At 41.6% G+C, this 17,018-nt stretch overlaps 1 protein-coding gene across 4 annotated transcripts in view; it reads left to right on the top strand.

Moving 5' to 3' along the window:
* Positions 1–17,018, top strand: part of SLC16A9 (solute carrier family 16 member 9) — an 83,640-nt gene that overhangs the window by 35,537 nt on the left and 31,085 nt on the right. For all 4 annotated transcript variants that reach the window (XM_005671011.4, XM_001926829.5, XM_084997021.1 and 1 more), the window contains exon 2: positions 4,240–4,471. In XM_005671011.4, the coding sequence (XP_005671068.1) occupies positions 4,276–4,471 (196 nt within the window). In that variant the 5' untranslated portion in view covers positions 4,240–4,275. The remainder of the gene's footprint in view (positions 1–4,239; positions 4,472–17,018) is intronic.

Raw genomic sequence — 17,018 nt, 5'->3', positions numbered from 1 at the left:
AATATTTACTGTGAGAAGTAGTTCTCTGGCTCCTGTCTGGCATGTTGAAATGTCACCCAAGGCAAGACAAAGCAAAACAAGGCACGGCAAAGGTATTTGGTGTATGAAGCCATTTCTGTCTACTGCAGTTTGAAAACTGGCAAAGGCGATAACGTCTCACTCTTTTCCTCCCCTTCCTTGACCCTGCAGAAAATACTGGCTTTGTTTGTGCTTGTGATGCTTTGCCTTGGTAAATGTGTACTTTTCCTGGAGTGCTGTAACTTGAAGGTTTATGTTAAGGACAATCTCTTATGCTTATGTTTTTACACAACCTCTTAGTCTCATGAGGTGTTTAGCTATTGCTATCATATATTATTTACTTCAGGGAATTAAAACTCTCTTTCCTTTAAAAGATATTCTGAATGGGAATTCCAAAGTACTACTAAATTGTCAGTAGGAGGAACAGAATTAGGTTATTTACTTTTACAGTGGGGTAGGTACTAGAGGGAGGAAACTTCTGATGAAGGGGTATATCTGATGACTTCAAAACATGTTAATAATTGGAAGTGGGGAGTATTCTGACTGCTGACACAATCAGGTGGTCTGAGAGAAGTGGATTTTAGACTCTGCAGTTTTGTACACAAACTGTAACATCTTTCAGTTTTCAGTTATGACATATCAAAAGTTAATTTGTACAGAAGCCTGTGGCAGGTAGTGACGTGATTTTTGCCCAGTGCTGTGAATGTCAGTGTAAAGAAATTCAATGAAGCCAGGTAAATTAATGGGTGTAACTAGGACTCTCTTAAGCAAGCCAAGTGCCTAATTATAGATGTGCATGAATGGATGAATGATATTCCTACTGTCTAGTTATTATCTGATGAAATCACAGCCAAGAGGATGGTTTGGCAAAGCTTCAGGCATAGAAGACTCGGCTGAACCTGCCTGTAAACCTGGCATGGTGAAGAGAGATGCGAGGTGAAGATTGAGTGGGAGGCCCTGTTGGGAGCAGGAAGTTCAGGCCTTGGGTCTCCAAATCTATTGCCATGTAAAATGTCTCAAAACTTAGAAACAATGTTTTCAAAATTTTTTTCCAATATCACTTTGACACCAAAACCTAGTCAAAATTAAAAGCGATATTAGATCTTAGTTCCTGCTGTGGCACAGCGAGTTAAGATCTGACGTTGTCTCTGTAGTGGCATGGCTTTGATCCCTGGCCTGGCACAGTAGGTTAAAGGGTCCAGTGTTGCTGCAGCTATGGCATAGGTTGCAGCTGTAGCTCAGATTCAGTCTCTGGCCCAGGAACTTCCATATGCCATGGGTGACCCCACCAAAATAGATTTCACTAATGAATTTAAACCTCATCCCACAAAGACTGACATAATCAAAATAGTACCATGTTCTAAGGAAGATTTAGTCCACTGATTTAATGATGACTCAAATATGGATTTTATTACATTAAAAATTAAAAGGAGAAAATCAGTATCATCTCCCTATGCACTGGAAATGCATTTGAGAAAAACATAATAAATATTCATTATAATAACACTCAAAAGTAAAAACTTTTCCCCCTAACTCTTTGAAATATATCTAAGTCTCAGAGGCAGTACCTTGGCACTTGAAGGCATTCCCATTAAAGTTAGGAACTAAACAAAGAGGGATACTTTTATTATTTAACATTATTCTGGATGACTTGTTTCATGCAAAGACAAAATAAAGAAATTAGAAGCATAAAAATCCAAATAAGGGAGTAAAACTATTCACTCTTTGTAGTTGTGTAACTGTGTTTTACTATGTATTGTATATATCCAAGTGAGTCATCCAAAAACCTACTGCAATCAACAGGTTTTATAGCAAGGTAGTGGAATCCAAATTAACATACAGGTATCAATAGCTTTTACATGTACTAACAGAAGACAAATCAAAGAAATAAACTCAATTATAATATTAGCAAAAAGGATAAGATATCTAAGAATAAAAATGTTGGGAAAATCTTTAAACTCTAAGAAAATAAAGGTAGACTTGAACAAATGGAAAAATATGAAATGGAAGATAGAAAAATGCAGCATCATAAAAGAAGTATTTTTCCTAAATCAACTTCTAATTTAACTCAGTGCTAATGAAAACACCATGAGGTTTCATTTGTTTTTTGTTTTCTTTTTTGGCTGCCCTTTGGCCTATGGAGTTCCTGGGCCAGAGAACCAAGCTGCAGTTGCAACCTATGCCACAGCTCTAGCAAGGCCAGCTCAGCTCACTGTACAAACCTGGGGATAGAACCGGAGTACCTGCCACTGCAGACACACCATAGATCCCAATGCACCACAGTGGGAACTCCTCAGATTTCTTTTAGAACCAAACAGACTGATTCTGAAGTTCATAGAAAAAAGTAAACAAGAAGAGCCAGGAAAAATATTGAAAAGTTGTACAATGATGGAGAGAGAGAGAGGAAACTCTTCTCACTGGAACTTAAAATATATTAAAAAGACTTAAAAAAAAACAAAACCCTTAGTAGTTAAATTAATGTGGTAATGGTGAATGAATAGACAGATCAGTGGAACAGAAAAGAAAATCAAACGCATGTACTCGAGAATTAGATAGGAATTACAAATGGTTTTCCACCTATGAAATGACACACATCATTCAGAAAATGCTGAGAAATGCAAGTTAAAACTATGAGACGCTGTTTTAAAGCCAACAGATTGGCAAAAATCTAGAAGTTTCACAGCACAGCCACTGTTGCTGGGGGTCATATAATTCATCCCCTAAAGTTAATTTGCTAATACTAAATATAGTATTCATTAATGTACATTTGTAATTGACTCAGAAATTCCCGACATATACATATATGCAGAAAGATATATGTGTATGAAAGGTCATTCATTGCAGTGTTGTTTTTCATTAGAAAGCCAAAGGGACTGGTTTAAGAATTAAGAATTACTGGAACACAATGTAGCAGAAAGAAAGGAATGAGGAAGGTTACTATGCATTGATGTGAAAGATCTTCAAGGTATTTGTCAAGTGAATACAAAAAGCAAGACACATACGAGTGTATGTTACATGCTCTGTTTTTGTGTAAAAAATTAAGAGAAGTCTTCATTTGAGTTGGCTTAATGTATTCATAAATTAATTCTAGGCGTTCCTGTCGTGGTGCAGTGGTTAACGGATCCGACTAGCATCCATGAAGTTGCGGGGTTCGATCCCTGGCCTCTATCAGTGGGTTAAGGATCCAGCGTTGCCATGAGCTGTGGTGTAGGTCGCAGACACGACTCCGATCCCGAGTTGCTGTGGCTGTGGTGTAGGCTGGTGGCTATAGCTCTGATTAGACCCCTAGACTGGGAACCTCCATATGCCGTGGGTGTGGTCCTAAAAAGACAAAAAAAAAAAAAAAAAAAAAAAGAAAAAAGAAATCCCTGTCCTTAGCCCAACATGCTTACCTCTCCTGCTGCTGTCTGTTCTCTTCCTTAGAAAGAGAGCACTTTTAATAAACCTCTTGCTTCCTGGGGAACTTAGTGTATGACAAGAAACCACCCAACTTATGAGTGGGGGTGAGACCTGGGGAATGGGGGGCAAGTCCTAGAAAGAGATTTTTTACTCTGTGCCTTTTTATAATTAAAAAAAATTTTTTTTGGAAATGTGGATATATTACTTATTCAAGTCATAAATTTTATTTTATTTATTAATTATTATTATTATTTTTTGTCTTTTTGCCATTTCTTGGGCCGCTCCCGCGGCATATGGAGGTTCCCAGGCTAGGGGTCGAATCGGAGCTGTAGCTGCCAGCCTATACCACAGCCACAGCAACGTGGGATCCAAGCTGCATCTGCAATCTACACCATAGCTCATGGCAACGCATGATCCTTAACCCATTGAGCAAGGCCAGGGATCCAACCCGAAACCTCATGGTTCCTAGTCGGATTCATTAACCACTGAGCCATGATGGGAACTCCCTCAAGTCATAAATTTTAAAGTTAACTTGATATGTCTGTGATCTTTTATCCTTTTCTTTGTATATTTATGGAGAACTTTTTCAATGTTTGAATTTAGGAGGAGGTATTTTTAATCTAAAATACTGTGCCTTGAAGTTCCCTGGTGGCCCAGCCAGGTTAAGGATCCTGCATTGTCTCTGTAGCAACTCAGGTCACTGCCGTAGAGAGGGTTCAATTCCTGGCCTGGGAATTTCTGTGTTCTGTAGCCTCTACCAAAAAAATACCATGCCTCCCTACTCTCTAAATATGCTTTTCTTTTCTTTTTGTTTTTGCTTAGGACCTCCAAAGGAACACTTGCTGATCTCACATTACGATGGAATATAAAAAGTCCCCTGATGGAGGCTGGGGCTGGGTAATTGTGTTTGTCTCCTTCTGTACTCAGTTTTTGTGCTATGGATCTCCGTTAGCTGTTGGCGTCTTATACGTAGAATGGCTGGACGCCTTTGGTGAAGGGAAAGGAAAAACAGCCTGGGTCGGATCCCTTGCAAGTGGAGTTGGCTTGCTTGCAAGTAAGTGGATAAATTTCTTCTCTTCATTCCTTAGGCATTTATGTTTGCTGCATCATTAATATTGTGCAAGACATAGGAGGCTCTTTGTTTTCAAAAGTATAACCCAGAGTGCTGCCTTCACTGAGGTTATCAACGATTCTCTCACTGTAAGAAATCTGTGTGAGGGAGTTCCCGTCGTGGCGCAGCGGTTAACAAATCCGACTAGGAACCATGAGGTTGCGGGTTTGGTCCCTGCCCTTGCTCAGTGGGTTAAGGATCCGGCATTGCCGTGAGCTGTGGTGTAGGTTGCAGACGCGGCTCAGATCCCGCGTTGCTGTGGCTCTGGCGTAAGCCGGTGGCTGCAGCTCCGATTCGACCCCTAGCCTGGGAACCTCCATATGCCGCGGGAGCGGCCCAAGAAATAGCAAACAACAGCAACAACAATAACAACAACAACAACAACAACAAAAAAAAAAAAAAAAGAAAAGAAAAGAAATCTGTGTGAAAATACAGGAATTCCAGGGGATATTCAATCATTCATTCATTCGTTTCTTTATTCATGTATTTGTTGTTTATTTACTTTGTGCCAGGCAGTATGATGAATGCTGGGTATGAAAGGCTGAACAGTAACCACACCATTTCTGCCTTTAAGAGGCTCACAGTCTAGTGAGACACACATATGTTATGAGTAAGATAGATACAGGGGCAGGGCAGTGATCCAGATAAGTCCAATGAGTATTGGTGATCAAAGGACCAAATGTTCAGCATCCCTGGGAACAGTTCCTCTGTGATTCATGATTACTCCTCTCTGATTCAGACATACCTTGATCAAATGGTATGTCCGACATTTATGTCACCTTCGTAAGAAAAATTTGATACAGCAAAGGGTAGTCCCATCTCACGGTGATAATGCCATTAAGGATTTAAATACAGTGTAAGATGCACATGATGTGTTATGTGACCTTCATATAATGTCTCCAGAAGTAATATTCTTGATACACAATTATCAAGTATGGTACAATCGTGATTCTTATTGTCAGAGAACGCAGTAGAGGGGCTTTTTTTTAAGGGTTAAAATCACATGAACTTCAGTTTCTGGAGGTATTGTTTAAACGCTGAAGTAATATTTAGTGATCATAAGTCTAACTTACTTGGAACTAGTTAAGAACAGACCTGCTAAGGAGTTTCCTGGTGAACTAGTAGTTAAGGATTTGGCATTGTCACTGTTGTGGCTCAGATTTGATCCCCGGCCTGGGAACTTCTACATGCCTTGCTTATAGCCAAAAAAACCCCCCCAAAATACAACCAAAAAACAGAGTACTAAGACATAGCCCTGGAGTTTCTTCCTGCACTGTGAACTTGACATGATTTGTTGAGCAAATCATAGTCTGTATTTTTATGGAGGAAAAAAGGACATAGAATGTGGTGCTTTATAAGGTATTTTTCAGATCTAACATGATATCCAGGTGAAATGCTTTGGCCATTCCTTCTTTTGAAAATGTTATCTTTCCTGATCACTAAAAGGGACTTTTTAAAAAACAAAACAAAACAAAACAAAACTGGTTGCTTCCAATTGATGTATTACCTTGTTAAATTAAAAACAAGACTTGAAAAACAATGCTGGATCATCTGGTCGTGTCAGATAAGATAACCAAACATAACTAAACAAATGAATTATAAGTTCAAGAAAAACAGGAAATGTTTGCCAAGATTTGTTTGGAAGAGTTTTTCAAAATGTGGATTGTTTGTAAAGCTGTCAGTGTACAAGTGGATGATGGTTGATAGGTTTGAGAGTATAAATTTTTAGAAAATTATCTGGTGAGAAGAGAATTTTTTTTTTTTTTTTTGGCCATGGTCTTAGCATGCGGAAGTTCCTGGCTAGGGATTGAACCCATGCCACAGCAGTGACAATGCCAGATCCTTAACCTCCTGAACCACAAGGGAACTCCCAAGAAGAGAGGAGAATTTTTTTAAAAGATCTTTAAAAATTATAGTTGATTTACAATGTTCTGTCAATTTTTGCTGTAAAGTGATCCAGTCATACATATGTATATTTGTGTGTATATATATATATATATAGTGTATATACATAAATATATATATACACACACATTCTTTTTCTCACCTTATCCTCCATCATGTTCCATCACAGTTGACTAGATAAAGTTCCCTGTGCTATACAGCAGGATCTCATTGCTAATCCTCTCCAAATGCAATAGTTTGCATCTACCAACCCCAAACGCCCAGTATCTCCTTCCCCCTCCCCCTTGGCAACTACAGGTCTGTTCTCCATGTCCTTGAGTTTGTTTCTTTTCTGTAGTTAGGTTCATTTGTGCTATATATTAGATTCCAGATATGAGATATCATATGGTATCTGTCTTTCTCTTTCTGACTTACTTTACTTAGTATGAGAGTCTCTAGTTCCATCCATGTTGCTGCAAATGGCATTATTTTGTCTTTTTTATGACTGAATAGTATTCTGTTGTGTATATATACATCTTCTTAGTCTTCTTTCGATGGACATTTAAGTTCTTTCTATGTCTTGGATATTGCGAATATTGCTGCAATGAACATAGGGGTGCATGTTTTCTTTTTCAATGAACATTTTGTCTGGATATATGCCCAGGAATGGGATTTTTGGATCGTATGGTATTTCTATATTTATTTTTCTGAGGTACCTCCATACTGTTTTCCATAGTGGTTGTACCAATTTACATTCCCATCAACAGTGTAGGAGGGTACCCTTTTCTCCACAGCTCTCCAGCATTTGTTGATTTGTTAATGATAGCCATTCTGACTGATGTGAGGTGGTACCTCATTTTTGATGACTTTAAAAGTCATCATTTCTATAAGCAAATACAAAGTTAAACAGAAGTGCAATTACCTTTCATTTCAAAGGGTAATTGAAATGCTAACCTCCATTAGCACATACCTGGAAAATAAAGCTCTTTGTGGCATCTGTCCAGGTAGGACTTGAGGGTTCAGTAAAGCTGAGATTTTCTTAGAGATGGATTGAGCATTCGTGGTTAGAGCTGAGGCTGGCACTCTGAAAACTGAGCTGCAGCTCTTCTCTTTCTCTAAGTCCCTAGGTGGACAACCAGTTTGTCTCAGGGGCCACAAGCAGTCCCCTTCACTTCTAGACAGGGCCAGCTGCATAATTTGCAAGCCCAAGTGCAAAATGAAAATGCAGGGTATCCTGTTAAAAGAATTAAGAATTTCAGAGTTCCTGTTGTGGCTCAGTGGGTTAAGAACCTGACATGGTGTCTGTGAGGATATAGGTTTGATCCCTGGCCTCACTCAGTGGGTTAAAGATCTGGTGTTACTGTGGCCGTGGTAATAGGCTGGCGGCTGCAGCTCTGGTTTGACCCCTAGCCCAGGAACTTCCATAAGCCACAGGTTCAGTTGTTAAAAGGAAAAAAATTAAGAATTAAGAGTATCAGCATCAGTGGAGCAGCAGTCCAAGTGCATGGCCCTTCTCAGAGCTGAGCCCTGAGTAACTGCGCTGGTCATGTGCCCATGAGTAAGCCCTTCTTTTCAGGCTGGAGAGCGCATCCCAACCAAAGTCAGAGAGAACGTTGGGCTGAAGTCAGAGCTTATCCAAGTCCAGTGTCTCCTGCCATGTAGCTGAAGGAGCCCGTACAAGTCACTTATCTTCAGTGTCTTCAGCTAGATGAGGAGACACTTGGACCAGCTTATCAAAGGTTTTGAAGCTAAGCAAAGAATATGGAGACCAAAGGGTCCTAGAACAAGGAAGCCATGAGAAAAAATGATGGCTGGAGACCTACTGCTTATGAGTGTCTGTGTGTGTGCATTTTAGTGTCTACTGAACAGATGTGATGTTGGCCTTCCTTGGCTCTTCTTTTAAAAGTTTTTTTATTATAGTTGATTTATAGTGTTCTGTCAATTCTCCTTTGGCTCTTTATAGTGTAAATTAAGGGACCAATCCTGAAAGCTGTGGTAACACAGTGTTCGCAAGAAGTGTCTATAGTGTGTGAGCCATATTCTTCTGCCTTGTTGATAATTTAGTTCTGAATAGAAAGAACAGATCAGTATTACCTTGGAAATAGGAAAAGGAGATCTCATGATGGTTATCAGTGACTCTTAACCAAGGAGATCATTAGAATCATCTATAGAAAAAGTTTCAGTGCATAAATGCCTGGATTTGTCCCTCAGACATTCTGATTCAGTTAGTCTATAATGAGACCTATCTACGTGAATTTTTTTTTTTTTTTTTTTTTTTGTCTTTTTGCTATTTCTTTGGGCCACTCCCGCAGCATATGGAGGTTCCCAGGCTAGGGGTCGAATCGGAGCTGTAGCCACTGGCAACACGGGATCCAAGCCACGTCTGCGACCTACACCACAGCTCACGGCAACGCCGGATCGTTAACCCACTGAGCAAGGGCAGGGACCGAACCCGCAACCTCATGGTTCCTAGTCGGATTCGTTAACCACTGCGCCACAACGGGAACTCCTACGTGAATTTTTTTTAAGCCTCCAAAGTGATTTTCATTTGGGAACCACTGCTAGCTTAAGCCCTCTCTACTTAGATTTCAACCTCGCACTTTTTGATAATTCTCCAATGTACAATTAGCTTTGACTCATTTTAATCTTTTCTTTTTTGGCTGCCTCATGGCATAAGGAGTTCCTGGACCAAGGATCAGATCCAAGCCCCAGTTGTTACTTACACCACACTTACATCCTTAATCCACTGTGCCAGGCCAGGGATTAATCCGGTGTCCTGGCGCTGCCAAGACACTGCCGATTCTGTTGTGCCACAGTGGGAACTCCTGGCTTCAACTTCTTTTTAAAAGAAACTATAGGTTTCTGTTGGAATGTATCACTGCTTATTCCATGTAAATTATGACAAATAAGTTGTATCCAGTAGTGCCAGTTAATGGTGAAAAAACACAAGAATGGACATATTTGCATCATTTCTGGTAAAAATTAATTTAAATATATTTATATGTATGATTATATTTATATATATATATATATTTTTTTTGTAAATGGCTGCTCCCATAGCAGATGGAAGTTCCTGGGCCAGGGACTGAATCTGAGCTGCAGCTGTAACCTACACAGCAGCTGTGGCAACACTGGGTCCTTTAACCCACTGCGCCAGGGCAAGATCAAATCCACACCTCAGCAGCAACCTGAGCCCCTGCAGTTGGATTCTTAACCCACTGGGCCACAGCAGGAATTCCTGTTTGTTCATCTTTAAATTGGAGATAATAAAGGTACCTACCTTATGTGATTATTATGTAGAATAATTGAAATGGTGCTTGGTATATGGTAGGAACTCAACCAATATTAGTTATTGGAGAACAAGCATAACCCACCAATAAAATTATTCTCCCAGGCAATTCCAGCCAAACTGTAGAACCTGCAAGAGAAAGAGACTTTGTCATGAAAGACAGAGACATTTCTATGAAAATAAGCAGGAGGGAGAGCTACAACTCTGTCAAGATTGTACCCATGCATCGGGAATTTAAAGGCCCACACTTTGTCTTTAGCAAAGCTAGGTTTTGGCAGTAGCTCAGAATACCATATTGAAACTGTGAAAAGACATACAGTTCTTAACTTTACACTCTCTATAATCTCCATTCCTTCTCTTTGAAACTTGAGTAATTGAGAAAACGCTAAGAAGTAGACCTCTCATCTGAATTGTCTTTTCCAGGCGATCCTGGATGAAGAAAGCTGAGTATCAAGGATTCTGCCTCTTTGGGCTATACACCATCATTAACTACTTGCAGAGAGCCTCCTCTCCTCTAGGTTGGGGCAGTCAAGATTAAAGACATCATTTGAGCTGCAAGGGATTTGTAGCCTTAAGGGAGAGACAGGAAACAACAGAGTAGTGGTACTTTGAGACTTTACCACAAATACCAAGAATAGCAAGAATGGAGTTTTATAGAGTTAGGCTGTGAAGTGGGCCAAATAGGAGGGCTGTCTGTGCAAGGTGAATGGGCAAGGAGAGGGCAGTCCACTGAAAGTCGCTGTATGCAAAGTCTGGGCTGCTGGTGATAACGTTAGAGTAAATTTGGCTGGAGAAGGAAGGATCGTGTTGGAATTGTGTTGGTAGTCAGTGTCAGCTTGGCGAGGCTACTTTCCGGAGTTATTCAAACATGAATGGAGGTGTTGCTGTGAAAATACTTTGTTGATATGTTCCAAGTCCATAATCAGTTGACTTTAAGTAAGCGAGATTATTCTAAATAATCTAGGTAGATCTGATCCAACTTATTGAAAAGCTTTAGGAGCAGAAAGGAGCTTTTTTAGAAGAAGAAATTCTGCCTTCGGGCTGTGCCAGAGAATTCTCACCTGACCTTCCTTGGTGGCCTATCCTGTGGATGTGTATTTGCCTAGCTAGGCCCCACAACCACATAAGCCCATTCCTTGTAATAAATCTGTTAATGTATGTTTTCTTCTGGTTCTGTTTCTCTGGTTGAAACTTGAAGGATACAGAAGGAATGGGAGGTAACTGAACTAGAGAGTGATCATGGCCTTGCATTGTTTTAAGTTGAGAGGACACTCTTTGGTAGATGTCTTTCTTCAAATTCAAGAAGAAGGGCTAGGAGTTCCCGTCGTGGCTCAGTGGTTAATGAATCCAACTAGGAACCATGAGGTTGCGGTTTCGATCCCTGGCCTTGCTCAGTGGGTTAAGGATCCAGCTGTGAGCTGTGCTGTAGGTCGCAGACACGGCTCAGATCTGGCGTTGCTGTGGCTCTGGTGTAGGCTGGTGGCTGCAGCTCTGATTGGAGCTCTAGCCTGGGAACCTCCATATGCCGTGGGGGCGGATCTAGAACATGCAAAAAGACAAACAAAAAAAAAAAAAAAAAAAGAAGAAGAAGAAGGGGTAGGGCCATTTTTCAGACAATAGAATTGCTGGTACAGCAGGGAGATCTTTTGCTCTGTAGTTGTGTACTCGAAATAGATTTAATAGTCCCCTCTAATGAGTCAGTACCTCTACTTCCAAGTTAAGATAGTGAGTCAGTACAGCCAACAGGCTTGCTGCATGAGTTTTTTTTTTTTTTTTTTTTGTCTTTTGTCTTTTTGTCTTTTTTGTTGTTGTTGCTATTTCTTGGGCCGCTCCCGCGGCATATGGAGGTTCCCAGGCTAGGGGTCTAAATGGAGCTGTAGCCACCAGCCTACGCCAGAGCCACAGCAACACGGGATCCGAGCCGCGTCTGCAACCTACACCACAGCTCACGGCAACGCCGGATCGTTAACCCACTGAGCTTAGGGCAGGGATCGAACCCACAACCTCATGGTTCCTAGTCGGATTCGTTAACCACTGCACCATGACGGGAACTCCAGCTGCATGAGTTTTGATGTTGGCAGAGCTGGGCTTGAGCATATCTGTACAGTTTTACCCCCAAACCCTGTTTCTGCCTCCTATAAGGATTCTGTTACCTGGGCCAATTCCCAGTGTGCGAGGCAGGTCTAGGGTTGGTGTGAGTAATGACAGGTTTTGCTGACTTGAAGAAGGCAGATATACATAATACCACAAACCAACCGACAAGCAAGGTGATACTTGAGAGCAGGGATTTGAGTGGGTGTGACTCCTTATTGGCTTTCTCTTCCCCAGGAAGATGAACTTAAAATTCCTGCTCTCAGTGGGAGTAATGAGTGAGAAACCTGGAGGTTTGTTGGGCTCCTTGCCTTGTGAGTGGAGGGGTAGGACTCATGGGCCCACTCCCTCTGCATGTAAGCGTTTTTTTGCAGGGGCTGCAAGCACACAACCTGGTTACTGCAATAATTTATTTCTCAGTGCACTATCAGCCTACTTCTGGCAGCAGGCTGGCCATCCTACTGCTTTGGGGACTCTTTGAAACTTTTTGGAGAGAGAGAAGGGCATGGAAGTTGATGTATTTCCCAAAGGGAATACTTTCTTTCGTAAACTGGCTTATAAAAATTAAACATTGGGGAGGTCCCTTAGTGGCACAGCAGAAATGAATCTGACTAGGAAACATGAGGTTGCGTGTTTGATCCCTGGACTTGCTCAGTGGGTTAAAGATCTGGCATTGCCGTGAGCTGTCGTGTAGGTTGCAGATGCGGCTCAGATCCCGCGTTGCTGTGGCTCTGGCGTAGGCTGGTGGCTACAGCTCCATTTAGACCCCTAGCCTGGGAACCTCCATATGCTGAGGTTGCGGCGCTAAAAAGACAAAAAGACAAAAAGAAATACTATACATTGGAAAAACCACATTATGATACTATTCCCTCCACTTAGAATGTATTTTCATCCCTTTGGTCAATATAACCACTCTTTACAGCCCAGTTCAAGAATCATGGTGACTGCCCTTCTCTGAAATCAACCAAACTCATGATCTAAACCTTGCTTTTGGTGCTTGTTACTCTCGGCCTTAGATTTTAATATGTGTTTGTTTTGCCTTTTGGTTTAGATCCTGGACTGTGTGTGTTCTCTGTGTCCTCTTCTATGGTGATGTGAGATTCCAGTGCTGTGTGGTCTAGTGCAGTAGACACTAGCCATGTGTAGTTATCAGACGCTTGAAATATGGCTGGTTCAAGATGAAATGTGCTATAACAAATACACACTGGATCTCAGAAATTTAGTACAAAACAAAGGCATGTAAAATATCTCTTTAATGATATTGAAATGTCAAAATGATATTGTTTCTGATATATTTGGTTAGATAAAATGTATTATTGAAGTTAATTTACCTCTTCTTTTTCTTTTTTTCTTTCTTTTTCTTTTTTTTTTTTTTTTGGCTTTTTAGGGTTGCACCTGTGGCATATGGCGATTCCCAGGCTAGGGGTCTAATCAGAGCTACAGCTGCTGGCCTACGCCATCTCGGGATTTGAGCCGAGTCTGAAACGTACACCATAGCTCACAACAACACCAGATCCTTAACCCACTGAGGGAGGCCAGGGATCAAACCCGTAACCTCATGGTTCCTAGTCGGGTTCGTTTCCACTGTGCCACGATGGGAACTCTTCTCATTTTTCTGTTGTAGCTACTGGAAAGTTTAAAATTCCATGTGTGGCTCCTTACCTGTCCATTTTGCAGCAGTGCTGCTTGAGCAGATGCTTGGGTAAATAGTGAAGGAATGACAGTGGTCGGATATTTATTTTTTTGTTTGATTAATGCAGACCTAAATTTATGTCCTTAGCAAACTTTTAAATTTTAAGAAATGTCTTCTTGCTTCATGCTACTTTCAACAGCGAGCAAAAATTTACCTGTCTCTTCCCTCATTTCCCTGAAGAGCTAGAGGAAACAATTTCATTACTTACCTGTAGCTCATTCTGACTTTCTTAGAACAACTCATCCTTCTCATTTTCTTGATCATAACCGAACCCTTTTTGGCTAGTTTTCAGTTTAATTTCCCTCATTTTTATTCCCCTCATTGGCTGAGCATTACATTCATCAGTCTGATTTGCAGATGACTATTAACAAATTGTTTTATATTTTTGTTTCATTTAGTATTTAAGAGCTTGTAGGGTGAGTTCCTGTCAGTGGCTCAGCAGAAACGAATCCGACTAGTTATCCATGAGGATGTGGGTTTGATCCCTGGCCTCCCTCAGTGGGTTAAGGATCTGGTGGTGTTATGAGTAATGGTGTAGGTTGCAGATATGGCTCAGATCCCCATTTGCTGTGGCTGTGGTGTAGGCCAGCAGCTATAGCTCCGATTCGAACCCTAGCCTGGGAACTTACGTATGCCGTGGGTGTGGCCCTAAAAAGCAAATAAATAAATAAATAAATAAATAAAGAGGTTGTAGGGCTCAAAAGCCCATCCTTATCCTCCTCTTAGAGAGGTTCTTGCCTTTTTTGAGAGTACGGGTCAGCGTTGTGCCACAGATGTTTCCAGGCCAGTATGCAGGAGCATAGAGGATCTTTTAAGAGTCTGTACACCTCTCAGTGCCCCACACTGCCACTTGCCATCTTCAGCCCATTCTTCTGTGCTGACTACCAGCCCTGCTACTTAACATTTTCAGTTCATTGAATCAGTCAAGATTAATCACCCAAAGAGAAGGTAGTAATAGTAATAACGGCTCCTAAATACCAATACACATACAAGTAGCTGTAAGTTAAAGAAAACTTCTCTCTAAAGTCAAAAAGAATATAAATGCAGTGCGCGCGTGCACGCACATGTGTGTGTGTGTAAAGTTCCCGAGATCATCTTTTTTTCTTTCTTTCTTTTTTTTTTTTTTTGCTTTTTTAGGGCTGCACCTGGGGCATATGGAAGTTCCCAGGCTAGGGTTGAATTGGAGCTACAGCCACAGCCATGGCAACACCAGACACTGCATCTCCTGGCAGTGCCAGATTCTTAGCTCACTGAGTGAGGCCAAGGATCAAACCTGCATCCTCATTGACACTAGTTGGGTTTGTAACCTGCTGAGCCACAATGGGACCCTTCCCTCGCAACCCCAAACTGTCTCCTTAGTGGCTTCCATTTTACTCTGAAATTATATCCTCACTATTTCCTTATTAAAATAGTCCCTCTACTTCTGTAGTGATTTGGCAGTGTTAATAGATGTTACATTTAAAAAATGTTTTTTATTGGAGTAATAGTTGTTGTGCAGGAGCTTAAGGATTCATCATTGTCTCTGCAGTGGCTTGGGTCACTGCTGAGGCTCAGGTTCACCCCCTGGCCTGGCACAGGATTTGACATTGTTACAGTTGTGGCATAGGTCACAGCTACAACTCAGATTTGATCCCTGGCCCAGGAAATTCCGCATGATGCAGGTGTGGCCAAAAAAAAAAAAAAAAAAAAAAAAAAGCCTTTACTTTTTGAAATAAAAATTGGTAACCCCATGATGTCACTTCCCTTCCCCTTTTTCTAAAACATTACAAATCCCAAGAAGTGAAGTCACTTGTTCATATTACAAGTTAACCAACTTTTGTTCCAAAGGTCCCTTCTGCAAAGTAAAAGACCTGCAGCCTCATAAGAAATCTCTCCTGAGGGTGGTCTTTTGATTTAATTAATCTCTTGAATCTAGTCCAGTGCTGGGGTGTAGTCTATGGTTTGTCATCTTGGAGAGCTCACCGATTATTAAAAAGAGCTAAACGTGGAAATGTATCAAATTTTGCGGTTGTGACTCAATGGTCACTTCCAGTTACACTTTGCCCTTATTGTTATTGATGAAACATGGGTCTCCTGGTTTAAAGCTGTGTGAATCAAGTCTAAAAATAACCCTGGTTCTGAGGATGAGAATAAAATAATTTTCTGTAAGCTTTTAAACACCAAAATAACCATAAATATGTTCATCTTCCATAAATTAAAACTGCTTAAGCTGTGAGACACTGACAAAAGTACGTACTTTTTTTTTGACTTTTATTAGATTTCTTGAGAAAAATCAAGGTGCCTGTGCAAATACTTCTCTTTTTGTGGGCAATAGAGTTGTAGCCTCTCTTACTTCTGGCATCTGCCCCCCTTGTGGCTGAAGTTGGTATGGGGGGAGGGGGCAGTTTGCTATAGGCTTCCCAATAGGAGGGACTGATGCCTGCCCACTGGTAAGTGGAGCTGATTACTATCCCTCTGGTGGGTGGGGCTTTGTCTCTGGGTGAGATTAGAGGGAGCTGTGTGCCTGGGGGTCTTTAAACAGCTGATTTACTGAAGGGCGGGGCTGTGATCCCACCTGGATTGTTTGCCTGGGGCTTCTCAGCGCTGATGGGTGGGGCCAGATTTTCCCACAATGGCCACCTCCAGAGAAAGGCATGCTGCTGAATATTCCCAAGAGCTTTGCTTCCAATGCCCTTCCCCCACAACAAGCCACATTCACCCCTGTTTTCCCAGGGAGGTCCTCCAAGAACTTCAGTCAGGTCTGACCCAGATTCCTATGGAGATTTTGCTTTGCCCTGGGACCCAGTGCATGTGAAAGTCTGTGTGCCCTTTTTCAGAATGGGGTCTCCGTTTCCCCAAGTCCTGTGGAGCTCCTGCGCACAGGCCCCACTGGGCTTCAATGCCAGATGCTGGGGTGGTGGGGGGAGCTCTTTCACCCAGTGCCAGATCCCCACACGTGGGAGTTTGATGTAGGGCTCAGAACTCTCACTCCTGTAGGTGAGTCTCTGTGAACCAGTTAGTTTCCGGTCTGTGGGGCTTCCCACCCAGGAGGTATGGGGTTGCTTATAGCGTGTAATTGCCCCTCCTACCTCTTGATGTGGCCTCCTCTGTCTTCTGGAGTAGGATATCTTTTTGAAAGTTTCTAGTCCATTTGGTTGAAGGTTGCTCAGCATTTTTTTGTAGTTTTTGTTGTTTTTAGGAGAGAAGTTGAGCTCCAGTCCTTCTATTCGCCATCTTAATCCCATCCCGGGAAATAACTTGTCAATTGGGAAGAATGCTGGATTTATTTTGGTGGCCTTAGCTGTGCCATTGATTAGCTATGGATTCTTGGTCAAATCACATGATCCTTCTGAACTAAAGTTTCATCATTTTTTGGTCTTTTTTTTTCTTTTTAGGGCAGCACCTGCAGCATATGGAGGTTCCCAGGCTAGGGGGGTCGAATCAGCTGTAGCTGCTGGCCTATGGCACAGCCACAGCAACTTGGGATCTGAGCCACGTATGCGACCTATGCCACAACGCATGGAAATGCCTGATCCTTAATCCACTGAGCGAGG

Source organism: Sus scrofa, chromosome 14, assembly GCF_054392235.1.
Source record: "Sus scrofa isolate SSC_HxYL_T2T_F1_AM1 chromosome 14, Sscrofa_HxYL_maternal_Yorkshire_Landrace_v2.0, whole genome shotgun sequence".
Lineage (NCBI taxonomy): Eukaryota > Metazoa > Chordata > Mammalia > Artiodactyla > Suidae > Sus > Sus scrofa.
Note: the sequence above shows the minus strand (reverse complement) of the source record. Positions and strands in the feature narration are given on the sequence as shown.